The 26,397-nt window shown below is 40.4% G+C and overlaps 1 protein-coding gene across 2 annotated transcripts in view; it reads left to right on the top strand.

Moving 5' to 3' along the window:
- LOC127414489 (DNA-binding protein RFX2-like) overlaps positions 1-26,397 on the top strand; it is a 56,740-nt gene that overhangs the window by 7,671 nt on the left and 22,672 nt on the right. For both annotated transcript variants that reach the window (XM_051652538.1, XM_051652537.1), the window contains exons 2-5: positions 17,131-17,243; positions 18,749-18,838; positions 19,264-19,343; positions 20,232-20,496. In XM_051652538.1, coding sequence (XP_051508498.1) covers positions 17,139-17,243; positions 18,749-18,838; positions 19,264-19,343; positions 20,232-20,496 — 540 coding nt within the window. In that variant the 5' untranslated portion in view covers positions 17,131-17,138. The remainder of the gene's footprint in view (positions 1-17,130; positions 17,244-18,748; positions 18,839-19,263; positions 19,344-20,231; positions 20,497-26,397) is intronic.

Below are 26,397 nucleotides of genomic sequence, written 5' to 3'. Positions count from 1 at the left end.
CAAATGACACCAGTGGTGGATCAAACAATAATTTGCGGACCCCTTGCGGTACAACCGCGAACCTCCTGGGAGTCGCGGACCCCCTGTTGAAGACCCTTGTTCTAAACCATTTAATTGTGTTGTTGGCAGTAGTAGTGCCAGCGCAAAATGGAACGGGACACCCGTTTACTGTCGGCACGATGTGACACACCACAACAACAGACGCTTCCAGTATAGACAGCATCATTGAACGTAATGGGTTCTATTGCTTTTGACGCAACACGTTTGCATCCGTGTAGACAGGATGTTAGATTTTTTTTGTTTTGTTTAAATAATAAGTAAAACAGTAGGCATTATATTTTTAAATCTAACAGAAATATGTTTTCACTAACTATAGCCTAACTGTTGAGGCCACTGCCATATTGGTTCTTCTTACATCACGTAATTATTGTCAACTCAGAGCTTTCATAGAACTCAGAGTTTACAAATTGTACTTACAAGTTCTACAAAGACGTGAATGCTTTTAACAAGTCGAAATCTTGAAATATCAGTAATTCCAATGTCATGACGTGAATGCACCATTATTCACAATAAATGTTTCAAACATTAATATGTTATTTGACTATCACATGATGTCTTCTTGTTGCACTTTTAATTCAGTGAATGTTATCCAGTTGTTATCTTGGAAATAAAGGGTTATTATGTAGTTTTAATCCGATAATGTCTTAAGATTTGACAGTCAGAACAAATGAGTCAAGAAAGAGATGTAAAAATCACAGCTGATTTAATTTTTGTTTTTTCATCACACTGGTAATGACAGGTCGGGTGCATTTCATTGTGTAATACAGTATTCCATGCAGTAAACACTTTTGTATAATGTACATTTTGGCAAATGTAGTAGATCATCAAGGTATTCCAAACAGAATATTTGCACACTGTGCACAGTATAAATGCTGTATACTGCAGCAATAGTAAGAGCAGTATTAAGTATGTTATTCTGAACATAGCCACACACATTTCACAAAATGTATGCATACCTACACTAAGGACCCGATACATCCTTATAATGTGTCTGGTTTTACCATGCTACACCATGGTTGCGCCCTGTGCACGGGGTCAGAGTTCACCAACTCTTTGCTCCCACCTCGCAAGTCATCTGCTTTCATTGAGACTTCACAATTGTTTTAGCAGTGTTTACTGTAACCCTAGACCATGTGGAGCTTTTAATGGACTATACTAGAGATCAGCTCTCAGGCAGACAGCTGCAGTGGTCCCCGGTGAAAGGTATGCATGCATGTGGATGCAGCATGAGGAAAGGCTAGCAGATGACCAGATACAGCTCTCCCATGAAGTGTAAGCGCATGTACATGCGTACGGCAGCACATGATCAAGCTTGTGCTGTATTTAGCCCATGTGCAGAGGGCCTGAAGCATATCACTGCCGATTGTGTTGTAAGGGGTCACCACACAGCTGGGTGTCTGTGCTCGAATATTCTCTATTCTGGTTAAAGGAATAGTTCACCCAAAAATGAAAATTTGCTGATAATTTACTCACCCTCAGGCCAACCAAGATGTATCTGAGTTTCTTTCTTCATCAAAACAGAATTTAAGACTTTTAGGATTTCATTCCTCCATTTTTTGACAGTCCAAAATGTATATTTAGGGTGCATCAAAATAATCCACACGACTCCAGTTGTCATCCCTCTCATGAGCACACGTCACAGAGATGTACGGAAGTGAACATTTGTAGTTAAAAAGTATATAAGTATTGTTTTGTTTCTCAAAATAATCAACCGGTCAGAAAAACGGATAGTCCCGCCCCCAAACTCCCACCACTGGTTGAGCCAATGTTTCTGTGTTGGGCTGGTCAATATGATCAAATGAACAGAGAAATGTTTTTTGGGGAAATCAACCTACTGCAGGTGTCTCAAATCACATTTTAAAGGTTGTAAATGTTCCTATTAAATTGGCACAGCGTCTAAAATAATGCACAGTTATGGCACGAGACACTGAAAAAACATGGCGCTATGGTTAAAGATCTCCTGTCTAGCGCATGCTTGCGTAGAAAAAGACATCTGTGTTCGGAGTGAATGGCCGAAAAGGTGGGTGTCTTTGGTGGTTGTGTCTGGACTATGCCTTGCTCTCTTATCAGTGTCTTGTTGCATAAGCTTTAGGTATGTACATACAACTTTATTTAATGGAAAATACTGTGGTACCACTGGTATTATAATTCTTGAATCCGTGGTAGTACTATGGCACTTGTATAGGCTACTGTGCAACACAAAGTTAACAGAGAACCGTCTATTGAAGCATTTATTCTCTCATTTGACTTTTTTACATAATATTTGAGAATTTGATCTGGCTAAGTGTTTTGACTTTATCATTTTACATATTTGTTAACAGCCAGTTATGCTCTTTTCAATGAACAATCACTATAACGATGTGCTAAATTGGTTTATATTGATTTGTTGTGCCCCCTTTCTGGATGTAGGAGACAATGTCGATTTAAAAATCAGATGTCTTGAAGATTTTTTGCCCCACCTGAAATAATGTCTTTAAAATTCTAATATATATTTCAGTAAAAAATCGAATTTAGTTTCTCAGCCCTATTGACAGCCCTAGTAAACATTTGCTAGGCAGATGTCTTTGACGTTTGCGCTGTCACGATGTTTTGCACAGGAACAAAGTTTTTAAGATGGCGTGTCAAGTTAAAAAGAACTTCAGCAGTTAAAAAAGCATTATGAGACACCTGCATTCTGTTCTAATCTTTTTTCTTCATCTTGCTTTAGCACAAGAACACGTTTGGTCTGAACGGCCTTTTAGGCCTATTCTCACACTAGTGGCTTACAGTTTTTCAGAATTGCTAAAACACTAAATCCCATTCTCTGAACCAAATGCTCAGTGGCCTAAACCCATTTGTCGAATCACTCACTCTTTTTGCAAAACTCTAAACTCATTCTCGCTCACTAAAACACATTTCGCACTGTGATGCACTTGTGTTGCAAAACGGTAAACACGGGCAGCAAAAGTTAATCACAACTACAACACAGTTGCCATCGTTTACACACAATGACTAAAAATTGTTCACACTTGTTTCTAATGATGTGAAAATGTGATGCTGAGCCAGAATGAATCTCTCATTGACTTTGATTTTATAGTTGCACAACATTTTTGAGTGAGTGTACTATGTGTTTTCATTTAGAGTGTTATTTGTTCTTTGGGGGTTTGCAGTTGGACTTCTGTATTTTTACAGTATGCAAGTGCAGAAAATACAGACATTCATTACTTTATTAATTGCAGTACTTACAGTATACAATATATTTACTGTACTACTGTAAGTTGTGATTGCTATACCTTTTTTTGACAGTAATTGCAAAATGCGCTTACTATATACAATACAATTTTCTTTTTTTTTCTGTAACTACATGCCCTGGACGCTGTGTTCTCCATTTTCTGATGTAATGTCTAAAAAATGCTCTGTAGTGTTTATATATTGACTGGTTGTGTGTATGATCTGAAAGCATTGTTTGATTTTGAGCATAGATGAAATGGTTTTGAGGCGATTGTTTGATTTTTCCAGAAGAGTCAAGGGTTTTGTTTTTGTGTTTGAAGTTGTGAGAAAATGGGAAGGTTTCATGAATTGTGCTTTAGCAATTCAGGAAAAACTGTAATACTTGAAAATTACAGTAAAAATCATTGGATGTTGCAGTATTATTGTTTCATTTAATTGAAAAGTATAGCCTATTTAGAACAACAACAAAAAATTCTTACTGGCTGTGTGAGAAGCACTGCTGATGATTGAAACCTCTCTTGTCTCCATACACAACAACATCATGTTTTCTTATCGTGTTTATGGCTGTAATTTATCTCATTATCTTATCTCTCACTCTGACATTGCAGAAATAGCTTCTCCTAATAACATCATACAGAATTGACGTTTGAGAGAGAATCGAGATGTTTCAGTTCAATAATTGCGTTTAAATAGTGGTGCTTGATATGGTAGGCATCACTATTACTATTTCTTGGTATTTGAACAAACCCTTAACCCTGAGTATTAAAGTTCAGCAAAATGTTCCCTGACATATAATAAAAAAAATTACATTGAAGGAGGGACCTAAGGATAGAATCCTATCTTATTTTTAGTAACATGGCGATTTTGTTTGGGATCTCACACTCTTGTTAGATCTTAACTTAAGACTTAAGATGGAAGTTTCTGTAATATGGCCCCTGAGTAGAGACTTGGGGTGGGTTCTTTTGACTTAAGCAAGCAACTAACCAGAAACACCTAGTAACGCACTAAAACAATACACCATAGCAACCGCATATCAATGGCCTGGCAACCACCCACTGCACACTAGAATGGTAGCTGTAAGTTTTTCAAATGAAAATGAAAAATATCTACTTGGTTAAAGGGATAGATCACCCACTAATGAAGAGTCTTTCATCATTTATTCACTCAAGTGTTGTTCTAAACCCATTCAACTTATTTTTCTTCTGGAACACAAAAGGGGATGTTAGGTCAGTTTGCAATACTCTACCTCAGTCACCATTCACTTTCATTTCATGAAAAATAGCAGCGTAATTATGCTTCAAAGATTTGTTCTCTTGTGTTCCACAGAAAAAAGTCATAACAGTTTGGAACAACATGAGGGTGAGTAAATGATGATATCATTAGCGCCAATATCTCTGTTAGCTCTCAGAACTACATCGTGGTGAGCGCCACTCCCTCCGATGAAATGATACGTAAAGGAAATGTCTCTGCTCCCTCTCTTATCTTTTTCCTAAAAAATAAAAGACAAAAAAAAAAAAAGACAAAGGAACCGGTGACTTGGCTGTGAGATGTCTGAGCAGCAGGCCGAGACTTGAATGAGATTGAAACGCATTGCTCACATGAGCCTCTCCCTCAGCGTTCTCTTACCCCCCCCATCTCAAGCCACTTCTCGTCAGGGCGTTCTTTACATTCCACCTGCTTTGTATCATAGCTCCACAACTGCTAATTAAATTTTCTGCAACAAACAGCACACTGGGCTGTGACATTTGCATCACAATGGCCCTCTCGCTCGCTCTCTCCATCTCTTGCCCTCTCTTATGGTCTGTAGACATGGACAGTCCCTCTAATGTCCCCTCTTTTAACTGTTGCATGTTATACGATGGTGTTTTACTGTCCATTTTTCCAGTTTTCTGTTGTTAACCACAAGCCCTTTACATTCATTTTGCAGTGGCTCTGATTTATTAATATACAGAATTTTAAAAGGATAGTTCATCCAAAAAGAAAATTCATTCATCATTTACTAACCATCATGTTAGACTCAACTTTTTCTTCTGTCGAACACAAAAGGAGTCAAGCAGAATTTTAGCCTTGGTCACCGTTCACTTTAATTGCAAATTTTTGTTCCTTCCAATGAAAGTGAATAGTGACTGAGGCTGGCAGTCCATAACATTATACCTAAGTATCTCTTTTTGTGTTACACAGAGAGAAAAAAAGATAGGTAGAAGTTTATTTTTGGGGTGAACCAACCTGTTAAGTCTTCATATATTTTTTTTTATATTTTTTTGTTTTCAGTTTGAGTATAAAAAGACAAGATATAGCTAGAATATGCTCATCTGGCTCATACAGGCTTCATTTCTGTCTTCTATTTTGTTTAGTATCCATCACTATGAGGTTTGGCACACTTGATATCATCAGACTCCATCCATCCTCTCATTCATCCTGTAGAAGGTCACTCTGGTACACACAAACCCAGAGAAAAATAGCTTTTATTCAGCACTTTACTCCATCTAAGCTAACTATATTCATCATGCATTGCTCAAGTCCTGCCTGTGTGCAGTTGTGCACTTTAGCTTATAAATACCCATTCGTACCTCTGTATGCACCTGAATAGATGGTGGGGAGTACTTGCTGATTCTGTAAGGGCTGAACCCTGCATGACTCCTGCATTGCCCTCTCTGCTATCAGTCTATTCTATGCAAAACTTTTCAAACAGTTGTTTTGCCCCCTTTTCCCCCATCAGCCAAGGCCAGGGTCTGTCATGGAGGCTGGATTGAATCAACTCGTACAGAACCACGTCTTTCCATTTTGTTTATTTAAAAAAAATTCCTCTACTTCCAATCAGTCAAAAGTACTAAAAAATGATCAAACCAGTGCTGCAAAGGTGTATTATAGCACAATAAACACAAATTCCCATACAGCTTCTTGCAGGATTTCTGTCGTTCTGCTCATAATTATTGAAACCTGCATTTGACCAGTTCAGATGTTTCTATAGTGTGATGTTTCATACTGAGATTATAGTATGTGTGAATTTTTTTCAAAAATATCGATGGAACTTTCTGATTAAAATGTAGTTGCAGAGACATATTGCTTCATGTAGGATGTTCCAAATGTGCACTTATGAGACTGAAGGGATCAGGGCATTAATAAGTACTCACTTAAGTCAGACCGCAATTCATAACACAACACAACTATGCATTGCATTCTCAGTGTTACAGCAGACAGGTTTTGCGAAATGGTTACTCTTTCAAGTCAACTACTGTAATGGCGAGGCAACAGTTTAAAGAGAATATTGCTGAACAAGTAAGTTAAAGTCATATAATTTATTGCGGTTTTATGGTGCAAACATTTGAAGGTAACTCTATCACCCCCTTGAGTAATGAGGTTTGTTACCACCACAGTAACTCAACACACGTTAATTGTCCTCAGCCGTATTGTGTGTTGGCAATGCATTGGTCCAGCGTTTGTGAACTTGCTTTTTGGTCTTAAAGAGTTCTGTCCTTCGGAGTGAGTAAGGCATATTAAAACTAATTTTCAAATGGAGTTTACTCCATTCATTTCTAGATATCACTTTTACCTATAAAGTCAATAAATGGAACACACCTATCATCGTTGGGTGGCACACTGATTTCATGAGTCAGTTAGATAGCAATCCTGAAATTGGGCGTATGGAATTGTAGATAAGCCAAGAAACATTACTGTCCTTATCCTGGAGGATTTGGCACACACAATACAGTGGAATCATCCCTTAGATTGGCCACAACCATTGATGTGAATTAATGGATTACATAATGTGAAGCTTGGGAAAAATGGCTGATGAGCTGGACTTTGTCTCCAAATTTGTCTTGGGTTGAAATGTGTTGACAGATCCAGAAAGGCAAATTTCATCCAGTCTGCTTCTGTAGACAGTCTCTGTCTGCTTGGTAATGATGACAGACGATAATTCAGGAAAGCTAACTGCCAACGACACATGTGGATTTCACTGACAGCTGTAGAGCTCTGCCACACTAGGTCAGAAGAACATCCTAAAGGGTGTCTGATAATCCAGTTGTTTTGATTGAAGAGAAACTAACAGAGAAGGTATGGAGTAAAGGCCATGTTGTTCTTACGGATTATCCCCTGAAGAGTAGACGTAATGTGGAGACAATGTGGCAAAGCAGATACACTTTAGGAAGTTGTCTTCTATTATCAGTGCATTTCACTTGTATAGGTTGCTGTTGACCTGATGCCATTTGGCACACATCCTTTGAGCCTGGTTATCTTCTTCTTTACTGTCTTTCAGAAGAGGTAATACAGAGAGAAATGGCCAACTTAAAACAGTTAAGTTGTTTACTTCATAGATTAACAAATGTAAGCATGCATATGAGCTAACAGCTAGTGCACTTGATGCATTTAGTAATGCCTTTATTATAATCTGGTGGTTTATTTGCCAGCCAGAACCTGTTGCGCTATTGCAATACAAAGCCGGCAGCAGTGAATCGGCTGCCTGGGATCCATCACATTTTTGAAAACTCTTTCCCGAACAGCTTTCCTGCATGCGTCACAGGGTGTAGTTACCAGGATGTATATTTGTGCACCCTAAACAGACACCTGCTTGTTGAAAATTGTTAAATGCAAGACTTGCCCTAGAGCAACATGTGGCTTTGGCTCCTTTTTGTAGCTCAAACCTCTGTTTTTGTATCACCATGGGCAACAAGGTGGTGTGACAAAAACTGGAGTTCCACCATTTTGTCATCACTTAAAAAAAGGAGAAAAAGAGAAAGAAGTGGAATTTATCATTATGGAACCAGGGACATTTAACAGTTTACCTTAATGATTCTGTCTTACACCTCTTAACCTTCTTTTAGTCTTTGTTTCAAAGGTACGGTAAGCTTTCTTGTTTTACAATACATGTTTTTTCCCCTCTTGAAATCATCCTCGGCTCTGGGTTGGGGGTGGTGCGGAAATCTGGAAAGGGTTACCGGGGGAGGGGGAGTTGTAGAGTTGTAAGTGTGAACAAACTGTCTCCATGGCAACTCTCGACTGATTCTCCCTGGCTGCTGAGCCCTTTGCTTTTGGCGTGCTGGCGACGGATGGACTAGGGTTGTGACGCAATTAAAGATTGATGGTTTTGTGTATGTACATCGAAAAAAAACCTGTAGCTTTTCCTGGGGGCTGAATGGGGCCCTCATGGATCTGGTCTTACAGAGGGCCCAGCTGACCACTTTCACTGTCCACTTCCACAGCCCATCTGCCAAGTCTGCTCTCAGTGGATAAGCCAGCAGATACTAAGATAGATTTGAAGAACAGCCTCTCTTTGGGGAATCTCTTATATTGATCTAGTTTTTAAAATTTGTGTGTGTGCATATTTACAGCAAAGAAAAGTTACGATTCAGACACATTGCTCTGTGGAACAGAATTGCTATTCCATTTATGACCAAACAGGTATGCTGTCGTCACATGTCGTACCTTAGTGAAGTGATTCCCAATCACATATTCCAGTGGGTATTTAAGAAAGCTCCTTGGTACTTTGAAAGATTTTGATTTTGCTTTGTTAAATCTATAAAACAGAACCTTAACGCCAAAGTATGGGTTTACAGCATGCCGTTACATCTCGTGCACCGTGTACGTGATGCAAATTTCATCCCCGGCACAGTACACCCACCTTAGTATAGTTATTTGAAGGCACATATGAAAATGATGCACAAAGATGCTGACTGTCCTTGCGTCTAGAAAAACAGGGCTGTGCGCAAACAGTATGCATCTTTGTGACCGGCTCGTGGAAAAATGGCTTTGGGGGTATCTAAGGCAAAAAAGATTGGGAAACACTGCATTAATGTAATTAAGGTAAATGTTTAAGATTCATATTGGTAATATGGAAGGATGGTCAATATTATGAGCAGAAGGAAGACCTCTGTGTGTATTTGTGTGTGTTTTGAATGCCGTGTATTTGCAGAACATCAGCCCAGATTGTTGGACGCAGATGTCCAGTATAGACAGCCCTTTAATGGCAACAAGTGTCTCTGCTTTATTGCATGGCTGTCTGAAGCATTCGGTGGGTCATAAAAGCAATCAGAGTGTATTTCCAAGCTGCAAATCTTTCTTCCCTGTCTGTATTATTTAGTTGGAAAAGTAATTTGAGGCTTCGTTTACAAAGCAATTGTTGTATTTGGAGTGTCAAGGTGCAAGAAAGACTTGTTGATTTTGAAATGGGTTCTTTGTTGTTGTTTTTTTTTTTTTTTTTTGGTCTGAATATACTCTTTCTGATGGCTTTAACATTCCTAGTCAGTGTGACCACAGAGCTTACCAAATAAAGGAAAAGGAAGTTCTTAAGTAAGACTTTCTGTAAGTGTATATTTTTTTGCTATAATGGCACAAGTTTTTTTTCCTCAAATTCCTGCCCCCGTTTCGGAGGGTGAGAGTAATAGCTGATGTATTTATTGTTCTAAGTTTCTGGTTAATGTGAGATAGAAGGATCACTTGGGGGATGGCATTGTTTGGTTTGGGAAGTATTCTGTTGGTTGCATAGCAACAGGCTCCTGGAAACGGGAGTGGACGGTGTTGCCACTAGCAACTGTTGTTGCTCTGCAAACAATGTAGGCCAGTGCTAACAAGAGCCAAGACTGTGGGCTCCTGTTTTTAATTGAACATCTGCATGTGCTTTGCCCTGATTGAGTGTTGTTTAAGTTCGATCTGTCTTTGACAGATGCATCCAAATCTCTTCTCAACCCTGCTAAACTCAATAATAGGCATTACTTAAATGTTTTCTTTGTCATTTAGTACTGGTTTATTGCCAGGTTACTTCCAGGAGAAAATTTCTGTCGAAAATTTCTGTCTCTATATCTCAACACTCAGGTTAATGAGACTAGAAGGAAATTGCTGCAGTGTTGTGGTGCTCTTTAATAGCTCATTTGTGTTTGGCTGAGGTGAGCGGTTGTACTGTGCAGCAGGGAGTCTTTGCTCTACTGTAATAAAGCAGAACCCTATTCAGGATGGCCCTCTCTGCCTCTTCACACCGAAGTGCCAGGGCACCTGCTGTTTTCTGCCTTTGTGCAGCCCAGAGCTGCTAGTGGGGAATTTTTGTGGATTTTAACCCTCTCTAGGGGCTCCGACAAGGGGGAGAGAGTTGAAGGTACCTGTCAAAGACGGCCCCTACTTCACTCTTTCTCCATCTTAATAAAAGTTTTACCAAGGAGCTCCTCTAGAGCAATTCCCAGACTGACAGGGTGAAGTTGATTTTCTGCCGAACACCTGAAGGCAAGATATGTAAGCGCAGTGTAGTTCTAGCAGGAAGACTAGCAGCTGTACATCATCACACCATTAGCTAGGTAACTCCTAGCCAGTCACATGTAAGCCAATGCTTTATAAGTCTGCTCACAATCTATCACATTGTGTTTCAGTGTGCTAGCACGGCAACCTCCATCACCCCACCACCGCAAGTTGAGTCCCGTCCTGCACAGGGGAAGGCTCCTCACCCCTGTCTCCTATCTCTGGCAGGATATGACGGTTCCGATTACAACTTCTTCGGACCGCCAGATGGGGCTTACCTCAAAGAGAGACATTACATTTCTGTTTTATATTCATCAAATAAATATCATCTTAAATTTCACTCAAGTCTGCGAGTCTTCCTGATAGAACTTCTCTTCTCTGGGAATAATAGCAGTAGGCAAGAATAAGCTCCAAAGATAACTGCAAGCGGGGCCAGCCCAGGACATATTTATAGCCAACGCAACACCCCTCAGGCAAATTCCTTTCTTTTAAAAGATCTAAGTGCACTCTTTACCCTCAGAGTTCTGATGAAGCTTATTGACGTTATGACTCACTTTATTTCTACCAGTCATGTTCAGGTAAGAGTTACACTGCAGTCTCTTGGAGTTTAACCAAACCTAGTGCCCTATGATTTCCTCAATGCATAAAACACTGACGTTCATAAAAGTGACCAGTCATAACAAGTGAATTAACTACAAAATGCAGAATGTCACGGAATTTGACATATTTGGGATAAAATTAATTTATGAATGCAAAAATAATACAATATAAAATCGGGAATTATCCTAGTGTGATGATTAAACCACAAAAGTCTTATTTAAAAAAAAAAAAAGAAAACAGTCTGCATGTGCTGTGTGCTTCAAAATGTATGTGTGATGCCAACCGCATTGGTCCTCTTTAAGGCTAAATACACCATGGTAGTAACCAATTAATAGATTGTCACTGTCATTGTTACCAACTAGTGGTCAACATCATTTTAAGACTCGCATGTCCTTGGCAATCCTAGGACTAAAGGATTTATTTATATAAATTATTGCTGTTATAAAGAAAAAATACATGTGTGCTAGCAAGTGAAAAGTTCTGCACAGATTACAGTATAATTATTGTATTTCACTACACACACACACAGATGTGTGTGTGTGTGTGTAATTACACACTATACATAAACCATATCAATAAAATATCTTGCCTGTTGAGTAAGAAAAAAGCCATCTCTGGGTCACTTTTAAATTCTTTTCAGATCTCGGAGTTGTCACCACCTCTGAAAAGCCAAGCCAATGTTGATTTGGGTTTTATTACGGACTCTGTCGTGTTCCCTTTTTGCTTGTAGCTGCTCTGTTTGGGGTTTCTTTATTTTTTACAACCGGTGATTCCCTGGAGGTTTGCCGTTTTGAATGATCCATGGTCAATTTTTCTCATTCGTTGTGACAACAATCTTTCAGCTTCACACTACTCCCACACATGTGCTCCGGAAGCCGGATCTTATTTTCTCTGTGTTCAGATATGACGTGAAATGCACGGACGAATGACGTATGTATGCAATTTCCCGTGAAATCTGTCCTGACAGCTCTAAAATATAAATTATTATTATAGGTTTATCAAAGTGTATTTGGGTAAAGACATGGTTTGGAAGATGGATGTTTGTTGCACTCTCTCATTAATAAAATTGTGTTGTTTTTAAAAAAGTTACATAGTGTAGCTTTAATTATACAATTTCATGAAACTTTAAAACATGGAATTCAGGAATAATTAAACTGAATAATAATTAAAAAATGATTTCATAGGGCCCTACAAACCCCTGCCAACTTATCCAATACGCCCGTTTGGAGAGCAAGATTGTGATGATGTTCATACTACTAATGGGTGTTTGCAAACCGGGAGACTTCCGGGCTGGTGTGACTAAATGATTATCATAAGTGATTTCAACACTGAATCTTCCCCTTGTCTTGAAGTGATGAATAGACCAAGAACACACCCAATGCTGTAGAAACCCAACTATTTGTATGTTTTAAACAGGATGGTTTAAAACCGTGTTCCTGAGCCTTACAGAGAATTTCATCAAAATCCCTTTAAGGCAAGTCATGTATACCACAATTATAGCTCCTATCTACATGGATGGAGAGAGACTGAAATCTCCAAATCAGTAACATATTTCAAGTTTAAAATAAGATCTTACAATGGCATTGTTTTAATTCTTTTGCTCAAATTATGAGTACAATTTTTGTTTGAGGCTGGTATGGTTGATGTACAATTTTTTTCTTGAGCAAGCAAACTATACAAAATTAACTCCTTTACCTGAAGGGCTGGACTTCCTATAGCCACCATATTTGCTGTTACGATTTCTCACATTCATTTTTCTACAAGTGGTCTATTTCCTCCCTCTTATACTGTCTCTGATTTCATACTACTGCTGTTTGATCTTTTATTAAAACTTGTGTTGTTTTTCTTACAGTCCATCCATCCCAAAGTCATCTGAGTTCATGCTTTACTGGGCTGATTTATCTGTTGTATTGCTGTTCATCTCAATTCTTTTATTTGTACACAGACTGTTATATATTTGTCCTTGTTCACCTCCTATTATTTTACCTTTGATCTATGCTTTACACTTGAGAATTAATTATTTCTTATTTCTAATCTCGAAAAACACAATTAGCTTTTAGTCTTTATTCTTTTGCTCCCAGTGGAAAACTTTGAGTGCTTGTAATTAGCATCCATTTTTTCTGAAGATGAAATCATGCATGTGAAGGAGATTACTTGTCTGTTGTTCTTTTTAAACTTTAGCAACAAGCTGTCAGTCAAAGGGTCTCTCTGAGTGCAATAGCTTTCAGATCAGTATTCGCTGCTGATAGCACTCATGACCAATGCAGGCATACATTCTAAATAGAGATGTTTTAAAATCGACAAGTCAGTGGGTTAAGCTGGCGTCACACTAGCAGACTCAAAACAACTTGTTTTGGCTGAGGGTGTCACACATGCAGATTGTTTTGCTGAGATCTCTCTCACACTTGCCGATTTAAAATGAGGGATGGGGGACAGACATAACAACTCACCACAACTCTCTTCCTCTGATTCCCTACAATCAGCATTTGTGATGATATGCAGCTGAGTGCGATGCAAACATTCAGATCAGCTTGATGTCTTGTCAGTTCTTCAGTAAAAGTGGAAGCTCATTAGTCACTTGAAGAGAACACAAGAGCCCGCCCCAGCAACATAACATTTTTTTCTTTCATGTTGGATCCTTTTTTCCGTTGCTGGAACCATTAACTCAGCAGGGAGTTCTGATGGTCAAGTGATTAATGACCTCCTGGCTAATGCGCGCTTATCTCTTTCTGCCTGGCTGGCGATTATGTAAATGAAGCTCACAAATGAAAATAACAGGAAAAATCGGCTAGTGTGTTGCCGGCTTTACCCGAACAACTATTTGACTAATTGGTCTTAAGGAATCTGGTTTCAGATTCACTTGATCCCGATTGGACACATTTCTTAGGGGGCTTTTACATAAGAGATGTGTTTTTAAAAGTTTGACCATTTTAAACTTGATATGGCATCTTAAAAATGTAGTGCGAGTTGCAATGCAACACAAAGACATCCTTCTGTTGTGTATGTATGGCTGGAGTAGTAGTAGCTTTAAGAGGGAGGAATTTGAAGATACAACTTTACGAGGGGGTTTTACAACGTAAACTGCCTAACAGCTAAAGCACAACATGCCGGCAACACGCTAATTAAAGCAATGGCGCTTAAAATATCAATGCTAAAAATATAGTTAAAAAATTACTTGTCATTTAGTTGAACATCATGACCAGTTCCTTATTCTAAACACTCAAATGGGACCTGTTGCATGCTGTGGTGTTGTTGAGCTGCTCTGGTGGTTGTTTTCGAATTCTTAACGAAAAATACTTGTCAATGTCGAATTGGTTAAGAGCTTATTTAGATGTACAGAGATGCCCTGCTGGGAGTCTCTCGCTCTCTTCTCTGTCTCCGAGTGTGTCTGTCTCACCAGCACTCCAAAGTTCTTGTGTGTGAGCTTAAAAAAGAATAGCACTAGGGGAGGAAGAGGGGGGTGTTAGAGCCATGGATCCCTCACCATAGCAACCAACAAACGTTTACAAAGCATTGAGGAATTTCCTCATATCAGCTGTATTATTGGAGCCCCTAGAGATGTGCTTTCATTCCAAACAACCGCTGGAGATCATCAGTATCCTGGTGGGGTGGGGGGAGGGGGTAGACCAGCCTCATTGCCATTACATTTTTCAAGATTTTTATTTTTTTTTATTTTTTTTTTTGTGGGGGGGCTATGTTGTTTTTTCCACCCCGCCACTCTTTCCAAAGTCCGCTGCTCTCACCTCTCTTATTCCGTTTCTTTCTTGTGCCGTGGGAGGCTGCCTGGTCTCAATTTATGTTGCTGTTTTCTCCTCTTTCCTGCTCTTGCATGCGGTATCGGCGTTTGTAAGAGTTGCGAGTTCTAAGAGTTTTATTGGGTGCTTAACAAATGTTTTGCACAGTGGACTGTGCACATGTTCTGGACATTTAAGTGCTGTTTGCTCACGTTGTCCCAGGTTTGAGTCTAACCTGGGTCATGTCCCAATCCCATTCCTTTTATCTCACCACTACTTTACTATCTCCTCTTTCCTCTAAAATAAAGGCAAAATGCATCAAACCAATAATATATATATATATATATATATATATATATATACAGTATATACTTGAATCAGTCTGGCTATTCTCCGTTGACCTCTCTCATCAACAAGGCGTTTCTGTCTGCAGAACTACCGCTCACTGGATGTTTTTTGTTTTTGGCACCATTCTGAGTAAACTCTTGAGACTGTTGTATCAGGAGATCAGCTGTTACATAAATACTCAAACCAGCCCGTCTGGCACCAACAATCATGCTACAGTCGAAATAACTGAGATAAAAATTTTTCCCCATTCTGATGGTTGGTGTGAACATTAACTGGAGCTCCTGACCTGTATTTGCATGATTTTATGTATTTCATTGCTGCCACACGATTGGCTGATGAGATAATCACACAAATAAGTAGGTATACAGGTGCACCTAATAAAGTGGTCGGTGAGTGTATATTATGGCTGTTGATTTTACTCATTAATTCAGTGTATTTAATTATATAAAAAATACGCAATTAATCATGTCCCCGGACCGTATTAAGGAACATTCCTACTGTCGGAGCAATTCAAGCTTGAAGTACCACCTGTTTTCAGCAGGGGACAGTAAGCGTAACTCCAGCTGTATAGGCAACGAGCAGCTGTGCAATAAAAACCACACTCAGGCTTACTTGACAGCAGCGACAGCACAAGATGAGAGTGAGTTCTTGTGTTCAAACACAGCTGAACGGAGTGGAATTCCGAATGTAGGGATCCCGAGATCTAAGTGTTTCTAAGTTTCAAACTACATTTAACTTGACACAGCGACCTAAAAATGCTGTGTTTATGATGCGATGCAACCAAAGTGAGACGCTCCAAAGGTGTCCATCTGACACATGTACATCTTCGGACAAGCCCTTATAATAAATCCATCTTGGACAGACTGACCAGTCAATTGCAGAATGGATTGCTGTGGACTGTAGGCCAATGAGAGGTTTATAGTATGTTCCGTAATATGGAAATAAACAATATATTGCCTTCTAAAGCCACTTTTTGTATTGTCTTATCAATGCTTTACTCGTCTGCCACAATAATGTAATGCATTTTCATTATCTGAATTATTGTTTTTATAATATATATTATATTTATAATTATTTAAATACAACTAATTACAATTATTTAATCATAACTTATTGAATATTGTTATTTGAGGGGCTTTCTTAGATAATATTTTTAAATGCGATTTTATTGTGAGTAATTCAGTTAATTAATCGGAATATCATGTAATTAATTTGATTACAAATTTTAATCGATTGACAGACATACAGTGTGTGTGTGTGTGTGTGTGTGTGTGTGTGTGTGTGTGTGTGTGTGTGTGTGTGTGTGTGTGTGTGTGTGTGTATATATATATATATATATATATATTGACAACAACCTGTCACCGGTTTGTGGTTTGTACCTCATCGGACCATTGTCGTTAGGTACTCACCACTGCTCACTGGGAGCACCCCACAAGGCTTGCCTTTTCAGAGATGCTCTGACCCAGTTGCCTGGCCATAACAATTTAGACCTTGTCAAAGTCGCTCAGGTCTTTGCTCCTGTCCATTTCTCCTGCATTCAACACGTTGACTACGAGAACTGATTGTTAGCTTAACATCTAATCTACCCAGACCTTGACATGTGGCCTTGTTAGGAGATGATCAATGTTATTTGCTTCACCTGTGAATGGTCATAATGTTTTGGCTCTTCGTGTGTATACAGTATATGAATTATAAATTTTTAGGTTAATACATTTAAAAGGATCAAATCATAAGGAATTATTTATTTTTTAGATAAAAGAGAAATATATATATATATATTATACTGTATATACTGTGACTTTCAGAATTCAATATGTCTCCAGTTCTAAAAGAGCATGTACTGAAATTGAACTTGGCATGCAAATTGGATAGCAGTGATTTTTCTCTTATTAAATGTTTTTCACTTCCTCTTCCCCTCTCTTTTCATCTCTCTCTTTGTCTCTCGCTCATTAAGGTGAAATCATGCAGCGGACAGAGGGCGGCTCAGAGTCAGCGTCCACTGTGGCACTGAGAACATCCACTTCAGCCCAGGCGCTGGTGGTGCAGCCCGTTCCCGCCTCACAACAGGTATACAGGCTCTCAGAACATCCTGAATACACAGCACAACTAAGAGCTAAAGTGTGTAATTTCTGTGCCACTAAATAGAATTGCAAAAACAAACCTATTTTTCAACTTTCTGAATACACCCTCCATCTGCCATTGGTCAAATAAACAGATAGTCCCGTCCCAAACGTCTGACATTTATTGAGTTGTTGATGTGTCAGACTGGACAGGTCTCTCAAAACAGAGGAACTTTTATAGCACCAAGAGTCAGTGTTTACAGTTTTCAGGTAAAGCCACCTAGAAATGGTTTACTTATAATTGCTACTGCATATTAAGCTGGGATAGGAGAAAGTATCTGAACATCAATACAGTTAAACACATCAGCTTAAAAGTAGAAAAATAATCATTATAGAAGCCCCTCCCACATCAACTGTTTGACATGAAGATCTGAACGGCTTAAGTCTAGCTCTTCTCTCATCAGTCTGAATCTCTTTCATACGCTGGATCCATCTGAAGCGATGAAAGATCTCTCCTCGCCCACACCCATCACCTGTCAGAGCCGTTTGAAATGATTAGCAGTGACTTTATGTGGTGCTGGTGAGGGAGAAGTCGGGTTTGGATCAACCACACATCCAAAGAAACCCGTTGGATATAATAGATGTCCCGTCTATATATAATTTAGGATAATATTTTGAGTAGTGCATCATATTGCTCATGACAGCTTTAGAGGATTTGACAAAAACCAAGAACTTTAAATGATGAGCTGCTTTTGATACAGTTCATGCTCTGTGAAATATAGACTCCCTCTATGTAGCCTAATTTTCCATTGTCACACAGTACAGAAGAACCTCCAGTAGTCTGGAGAGATTTAACTGGGTTTTCTACATATGGCATTTACCAGTATTCTTTCATGATATTTTGATCTTTCTCTGAGGTTCTCCCATGTGACACTTTTGCAACACTACACTGCGAAGGTGTGTTTTGACGCAACAGAGAAAGCAGTTGGCATCATTTGAATAAAGGTGAAATGTGACGCCAAACAGAATTGCAAAAATAATGATCGTTTCAAAACAGGTTTCCCAAACACTCCTACCAACCCTTCAGCCATTTCTACTTGACCGCAGTATTAAGTTGTATCAGGCAGTGGATCACTGTCTGCACTCTCATTGGTAGTTGCCGCATTGTGTCGCTGCTCATTTGCATAAAGTCGAGCTCTGTTTTACTTTGTCGCATCGTTAACAGTTGTGTCTGCTCGTATCGCCAGAAATTGCTAAATCCCATTAAAAATGACTTTTGGTTGATTTGTTGCTACAAATTGCTGTCAACGTGAAGGCCTCTTTAGTTGTCTTTGCACATTAAACCAGGTCAGGAGAAAGTATGTTAACAGAGTAAAATACACACTTTACCTTTAAAGAATTAGAGGGTCTTTTTCTTACAGTTGTGTGTGTGTGTGTGTATGTGTGTATGTGTGTATGTGTGTGTGTGTGTGTGTGTGTGTGTGTGTGTGTGTGTGTGTCCCTCACCTGCAGCGTGTGTTAGTTCAGGCCACTGGTTCTTCCCAGAAGGGAGCTCAGGTGCAGCAGTTGCCAGTGCCTAGAGTGCAACAGGTCCCTCAGCAGGTACACACACACACAGGACAGTCAATCAAACTCTGCATGTCACGTCTGGCTTATCTCTTTCCTCTCATTTCTCTCTCTTTCTCTGTCCATCATGCTCTTTCTTTCTCTGTTAAATCAATAGCATACTATCAGAGCCCTTAAACATAGAAATGCTTTGCTTTTCCGCACGTCATGCATGAACTGTCGCTACTAATACTTTAATAAGTACTTTTACGGCTTTGCGGTGTGTCTGTGATTGCTGAGGAAGTTTTGTGCTGCCCCCTACTGCCTGTAGCCTGAATACTGAATCACTGTTGTGCATCCCATTTCCTACAGAATTTACATGAGCAAATTTTTGAACTCATGCAGTGATTATTGAGTACAAGTCTGATCTGCGTGTGTGCGTGCGTGCGTTTGCGTGTGTGTGTGTGTGTGTGTGTTTGAAGGTCCAACAGGTTCAGCATCTATACCAGTCCCAGGTGCAGTATGTGGAGGGAGAAGAGGCGGTCTACCCCAATGGCACAATGTAAGCACCTATTAATCTGTCAATCAAACCTGTATTGAAGTGTTCACTTTGTACAAGTGCTCATGATTGGAGGCGTCCCACCTTTGTAGAAACACATGCTCCTCACATTATGAGAAACATAAACAAACACATCATCTCTTTTTTTTATTTTTTTTTTTTTTTATTTTTTTTTTTTTTTAGATGAAGGTTTGACATTTAGTCTGGAGTTTAATAGTGATGTTGTGTATCTTAATATCTGGCCATAAAAAAACATAAAACATCTAAAAGGGAAACCTTACATGCTTTTCAATCTATTTTTGATTTTTTTTTTGTATATCTGTGCCCATTTTGTCACTATTTAAAACACGATTAAAGGGGGCATATTATGAAAACAGGATTTGAAAGTAAGTTCACCTGTCCACCCAGACCATTTATGGAAATTAAATTCAGAAATTGTCACAGTTATGTCATCACAACCATGAGCACTTTAGCATATGAACATTTACATATGTATGCCATTTCAGTACCTTGGTCCAGGCTGCTGAATGACTGTGCACTCTACCAGTGCGTGAACGTTAGGGTATCATAACGTGGTTATGTCATATACGTATATAAGTATTAAAGGTGCAGTAGAAAAAACAGCGTGTTTAATTCCTAATGGTCAGAGATAGGGTGGAAAATAGTCATGTTAAATTAAATTATAACTTTTTTTTAATTTTTTTTTAAGAAACCTATCTTGAGATAACATTATAAGTGGACTTAAGTAAAAAATAAAAAGCAGAGAATATGCCCCCTTTAAGTGATTAAATGTATTTTTATTCAGGATATTGAATTTAAATGTAAGATTACATTAAACACTTAATACATTACTCCCTCTCTCTCTCTAACAAACACACTTTCTCTCTTCAGTCGAACTGCATACTCGTATAACCCAGAGTCACAGCTTTATGGACAGGGCAGTGGAAGCAACTATTTCGACTCTCAAGCCGGGGGCACCCAGGTCACCACCGTTGTCTCCTCTGCTGGTGGAGTGCCAACCCACGGCATGGTGGGCATTGCCATGGACGTGGGCGGCAGTCAGATAATTTCCAGCGGCAGTGCGTACCTGATCCACAGTGGGATGGAGGGTGGCCGCCACCTCTCTTCTCACTCCGCCCGCTCCTCATCTGCAATGGTAAAGTCTGCACTTGCGAAACCCTCAAAGACCGGTCCATTAGTTACATGGGAGGGGAATTTTTAGTCTCAGTTGCTTTAAAGGAATAGATCACACAGAAAGGAAAATTCTGTCATAACTCACCCTCATATTGTTCCAAATCCAAGCAACTTTCTTTCATATGCAGAAAGCAAGAGGAGATGTTTTAATCATCCCCCTACATCTTTTGAATATACAATGGCATAGGGATGGGCCAAAATGGTATGACCAAAATATCATGATAATTTTATATCACAATAACGATATACGTATATAACAATATAGTGGCATTTTTCTAATGAAATCAATAAAAATGGTTTATATATTAAATAACCATTTTTGAATAATACAGTCAGTGAATTAAATACTTTATAAATGAAAACTACTTCCTCTTATATAATTTTCTCTTTATTTGGAACTTGATAAACATTTGACCAAAATGTCTGATGCGTCCATCTGTAAAACAAAAGGGAGAGAATAATCAGGGGAATGCAGAAGTGGCCTGCCACAAAGTGCAGCTTTTACTTGCATGAAAGCTTGTTGGCACAACTCCGTCCACTGGACTGAGTCTAGGGATCCCTTTTTTTAGTGAGATCAGTCAGCAGGCTGGTGACGTCGGAAAAACTAGGCACAAATCTTCAATAGTAGCCGGCCAGCCCCAGAAACTGCCTCACCTTCTTTTTGGTCTTGGGTCTCGGGCAGGTCGCGATCACTGCGTTTTATCAATTTGAGGTTGCACCTGCCCGTGACCCAAGTGGAAACACAGATACCGTACCTCCACCCATCCAATTGCACACTTCTTCGGGTTTGCTGTGAGCTCCGCTCGTTGCAGCGACCTCAGAATTTCCCCCAGATGCTGCATATGCTGCTGCCAATCATTACTGTAAATAATGATATCATCCAAATAAGCTGCGGCATACGCAGCGTTTTAAAAATTCAGTCCATAAGCCGCTGAAACGTGGCCGGGGCCCCAAACAAATTGGTGTAATCCAAACAGTGTGGAGAAGGCCGTTTTTTCACGGGACATCGCCGTTAAGGGGATCTGCCAATATCCCTTTGTCAAGTCCAGTGTCGAATATAAAAGCAAGCCGAGCCCAAACGATCGACCAGTTTGTCAATACGAGGCATTGGATACGTGTCAAATTTAGACACCGCGTTGACCTTTCGGTAGTTTGGCGATGAATTGTTCCTTTACCACGAGATCGATGACGCCCCTGACATCGCTGGGCTCCTCGGTCAGCACCCACCGCTGGCAGGCATCGCGGAACTGTTGAACGAAGGCAAACGGGCGGCAGACTTCACTCAGTGTCAGCGTTCAGAACCACCGACGATGCTCTTCGGGACTGCGGCCGACCCGCTGCAGGATGGCTTTCTTCAGCTCAGGGTACCTCAGGAGGTTGTCGACCGGGAGTTGTTGGGCCGCGAGTTGGGCCTCCCTGGTCAGCAGCGGTAGGAGGTGGACTGCCCATTGCACCTGCGGCCATTCCAGAGCTTGGGCCGTGCGCTCAAATAGTTCCAGGAAGGCCTCCAGCTCATCTTGCGCCCCCATCTTCGCCAGCATCACATGGGGGTTCGCTTCTGCCGGGGTCGCGGTGTGAGTTGTGTGTGGATGCCGCGGAGAATAGCGTGAAGCCTCCTCTACGTCTCTGCGTTAACGTGCTCAACAAGCCATGTGATAAGATGCTCGGATTGACGGTTTCAGACGCGGAGGCAACTGAGATTTGTCCTCTGCCACCCGGATTGAGGCGAGTCACTACACCACCATGAGGACTTAGAGCGCATTGGGAATTGGGCATTCCAAATTGGGGAGTAAAGGGGAGAAAATAAATAAATAAAAAGAATTGAAGTAGATAATGTCTCACTTTAAAGCATAAAAATGACCCAAAAGAATCATTAAATTAGTTCATGCCTCTTGTGCGTCATATTCCAAGTCTTCTGAGTGCATACAATAGGTTTTGGTGAGAAACAACACAGTATTTAAGTAATTTTTCAGTGAAAATCTTGACATCCACTGCATGCTCATGAGTGCTATAAGAAAAGCTTGTTCACAGTGGCTTGTGTGTTCACGCCAGAACTTGCTTTGTTTAGCGCTAAAAATAGCACAAATTATCGCTGTGAATGAGCTTCTCTTAAGCACTCATTGCAGTGATTTATATTCGTTTAAAACATCTCCTTAATTTGTTCCGCATAAGAAACAAAGTCATATGGGTTTAGAATGACACGAGTGTGAATAAATTGACAGAATTTTTATTTTCGGGTGAACTATCGCTTTAAGTTTTAAGCTTAAGCTTTTGAATACCCTATTTATCATAATGTCATAATATAGTCATGCTGTCAGTTACCACAGAAAATTTTTCAATTGTCACACAGTTTATAAAAATAAACAAAAATAATTTTTACAGTAATAACATTTACAATGAAAGTCTATGTGGCAAGACATTGCACTGGGATAAATGTTAAAATGCACACAAGCCACAAGACATTATACATGTTAACATGAGACTAGTGTGATAAAATCGCTTATTAATCTTGCTTGTGCAGTAAAATTTAGCATTTCATCTCCTGTCCTGCCAATGTAGAGCCAGTAAACCCTGTAATTTTTATTAAGAAAGGAACTGTTGACATCGAGTTAACTCCACCAAAAGGACTTATGCCGGTAATGCACAACCAGAAGTTAATCTGCCTAGGAAAGTAGGCTTACCACTAAAAGAATTTGGACAACTTAAAAGTTGAAATAGACAAAAATTTTGTACTGATGAATCAATGCAAGTTTTGATTACTTTGTTGATTACAAAAATACTGAGCTGTATGCTCCTTTTAAACCCTCTGGAATGTCTTGACCTATAGACTTGCATAGTAAATGCATTACTGTATGATTTTTGGTTATTTTTTACGAACTGAGAAATTATTCAAAATTATATTTTGTGGTAATTGACAACATGTAATGGATGTTGTAGATGGAGCTTTACTTGAACCTGTTTTGAACCCTGAACATTCCATTATAGACACAAGTTTTCTTGCTATTCTGTGCATTTAAAGTCACTAAACAGATTAATTATGTAAAAATTTTTCTTCCCCTACCAATACTCCATGGAGAAGAGATGCATAGTGTACTAATGCACTTGAGTATAGATTTCTTTCCTTAGCGTGCTAGTTTTTGAGGTGGGCTGGAGGCAGGGACCCGGTTGAAGGAGGCAACTGCCTCTAAATAATTCAGCTCTGCCTTGTTTTAGCAGTTTTCAAGGCCACTTGAGTGGCCTCCGAAACAAAACAACCCCTGGGGCTCATTACCATTTGGTCAAGAGCCCTCGGGAGCCTTTTAAACATTTTGAAAGATGTCTGTTTGTTTTTTTTTCCTTCTTCCCTGTCCACCCCCCCCCCCCCCCACCCCTTTTTTTCTTTATAAAGTTTTGCCTCTCTGCCAAATCTCTCTCCTTCTCTGCCTTTCTCCATCTCTGCCTCTCTCTATCTTTCTCTTCCTCTCTAATCTTTTCTTCTCAATCCCCTTTAGCCCTCAATCTCATTTTATTGCAGGTTTGAAAGACAAACTGATTTTTTGTTTTGCCCACTATTTTTAGTCTCACCTCTTTGAGTGAAGCCAATCTGGTTAAAGGTATATTTCACTCAAAAATGAACAATTTGTCATTGTTTACTCACCCTGATTTTGTTCCAAACCTGCATGCCTTTCTTTCACTTGGCGCCACATCTGGAATGGCGCCAAGTATGGCTGCTGCGTTGCGAGCTCCGACACAACATAGTAGCGTTTTGTTTGTTTTGTTCACAATTCTTATGTTTTTTGTCTTGGATGTTTCTGCCTTATTGTCTACGACAGACAAACACTTTTGGACATTGGTTCAGCAATTTCACACCATAAACCGGACTTCACATTCCTCAATGCCAACCCGCTGTTTACAAACACGCAAGCGGAGCCCTTTGTCTGGGCAGCACGGCTGCGGAAACGCAAAAGGAAAAGGGGAAACAGAGCCGGCATTCTCATCAGAGTAAGACGCCGCGCAAATCGACCCCCGCTACCCAGTATTCTACTGGCAAATGTTCAGTCTCTGGATAACAAGCTCTGCGAGCTGAAAGTGCGGATCTCTTTCCAACGAGATACAAGGGACTGCTGCATTATCTGCCTTAAGGAAACTTGGATGTCTGCGGAGATTCCAGACTCAGCCATTGAACCCGCGGGGTTCTCCGTGCACCGAGCGGACAGAGCGAAAGACCTCTCAGGTAAAAGCAGAGGAGGTGGTGTATGTTTTATGATCAACAAATCCTGGTGTGATCAGAGGAACGTACATTCTATCAAGTCTTTCTGCTCTCCTGATCTGGAATTTCTCATGCTTCTGTGTCGACCATTCTGGCTACCGAGGGAATTCACAGCGGTCATTATCTGTGTACATTCCCCCACGAGCCGACACAGACCGGGCACTCAAGGAACTGTATGGGAGTATAAGTGAGCAGGAAACCGCGCACCCTGAGGCCACGTTCATTGTGACCGGGGACTTTATTAAAGCCAGTTTAAAATCAGTCGCACCAAAATACCACCAGCACATTAGTTTCAACACACGAGGGGACCGGGTTTTGGACCATTGCTACTCTCCCTTCAGGGATGGCTACAAATCCCTCCCCCGCCCACCATTTGGCAAATCGGACCACTCTTCCGTTCTGCTTCTGCCCGCTTACAGGCAGAAATTGAAACAGGAAGCACCCATCCTCAGAACAATCCAGTGCTGGTCGGACCAATCAGATTCTACGCTACAAGACTGTTTTGATCACACGGACTGGGAGATGTTCCGGTCCGCCTCTGATGACGACATCGAGCTTTACGCTGATAGCGTAATGTGTTTCATCAGAACATGCATAGAGGACGTGGTTCCGACCAGAACAATACGGATCTATCTGAATCAGAAACCTTGGATTAATAGCGATGTTCGTGCGGCACTTAATGTGCGGACCTCCGCTTTTAATTCTGGGAACGCGGAGGAGCATAAACAAGCCAGTTATGCCCTCCGAAAAACTATCAGAACCGCAAAACGCCAGTACAGGAGCAAGATTGAAGGACAGTTTAACACCACCAACTCTAGAAGCATGTGGCAGGGAATTAACATCATCACGGACTTTAAAGAGAATAAAAACTCTGCCATGAACACCGCTGCCTCTCTCCCGGATGAGCTAAATACTTTTTATGCTCGTTTCGAGGGAAATAACACCGCTCTCGTGGAGAGAGCTCTTGCGGCTGAAGCTACAGAGGTTAGTTCACTCTCCGTCTCTGTAGCGGATGTAACCCGATCCTTCAGACGGGTGAATATCCGCAAAGCCGCGGGCCCAGACGGCATTCCGGGCCGTGTCATCAGAGCGTGTGCGAACCAGCTGGCTGGTGTTTTTACGGACATTTTCAACCTTTCCCTCTCTTTGTCTGTAGTCCCCACATGCTTTAAAACATCCACCATTGTGCCTGTTCCAAAACAATCAAAAATAACTTGCTTAAATGACTGGCGTCCTGTTGCTCTGACCCCCATCATCAGCAAATGCTTTGAGAGACTAATCAGAGATTACATCTGCTCTGTATTGCCTCTCTCTCTTGACCCGCTGCAGTTTGCTTACCGCAGCAACCGCTCCACTGATGATGCCATTGCATCTACAATACACACTGCTCTCTCCCACCTGGGAAAAAAGAACACTTATGTGAGAATGCTGTTTGTAGACTACAGCTCAGCATTCAACATCATAGTGCCCTCCAAGCTAGATGAGAAACTCCGGGCTCTGGGCTTAAACAGCTTGCTGTGCAGCTGGATCCTGGACTTCCTGTCAAGCAGACGCCAGGTGTTTAGAATAGGCAGCAACATCTCCTCCTCACTGACCCTCAACACTGGAGCCCCA

This window comes from Myxocyprinus asiaticus, chromosome 24 (genome assembly GCF_019703515.2).
Source record: "Myxocyprinus asiaticus isolate MX2 ecotype Aquarium Trade chromosome 24, UBuf_Myxa_2, whole genome shotgun sequence".
Taxonomy (NCBI): domain Eukaryota; kingdom Metazoa; phylum Chordata; class Actinopteri; order Cypriniformes; family Catostomidae; genus Myxocyprinus; species Myxocyprinus asiaticus.
Note: the sequence above shows the minus strand (reverse complement) of the source record. Positions and strands in the feature narration are given on the sequence as shown.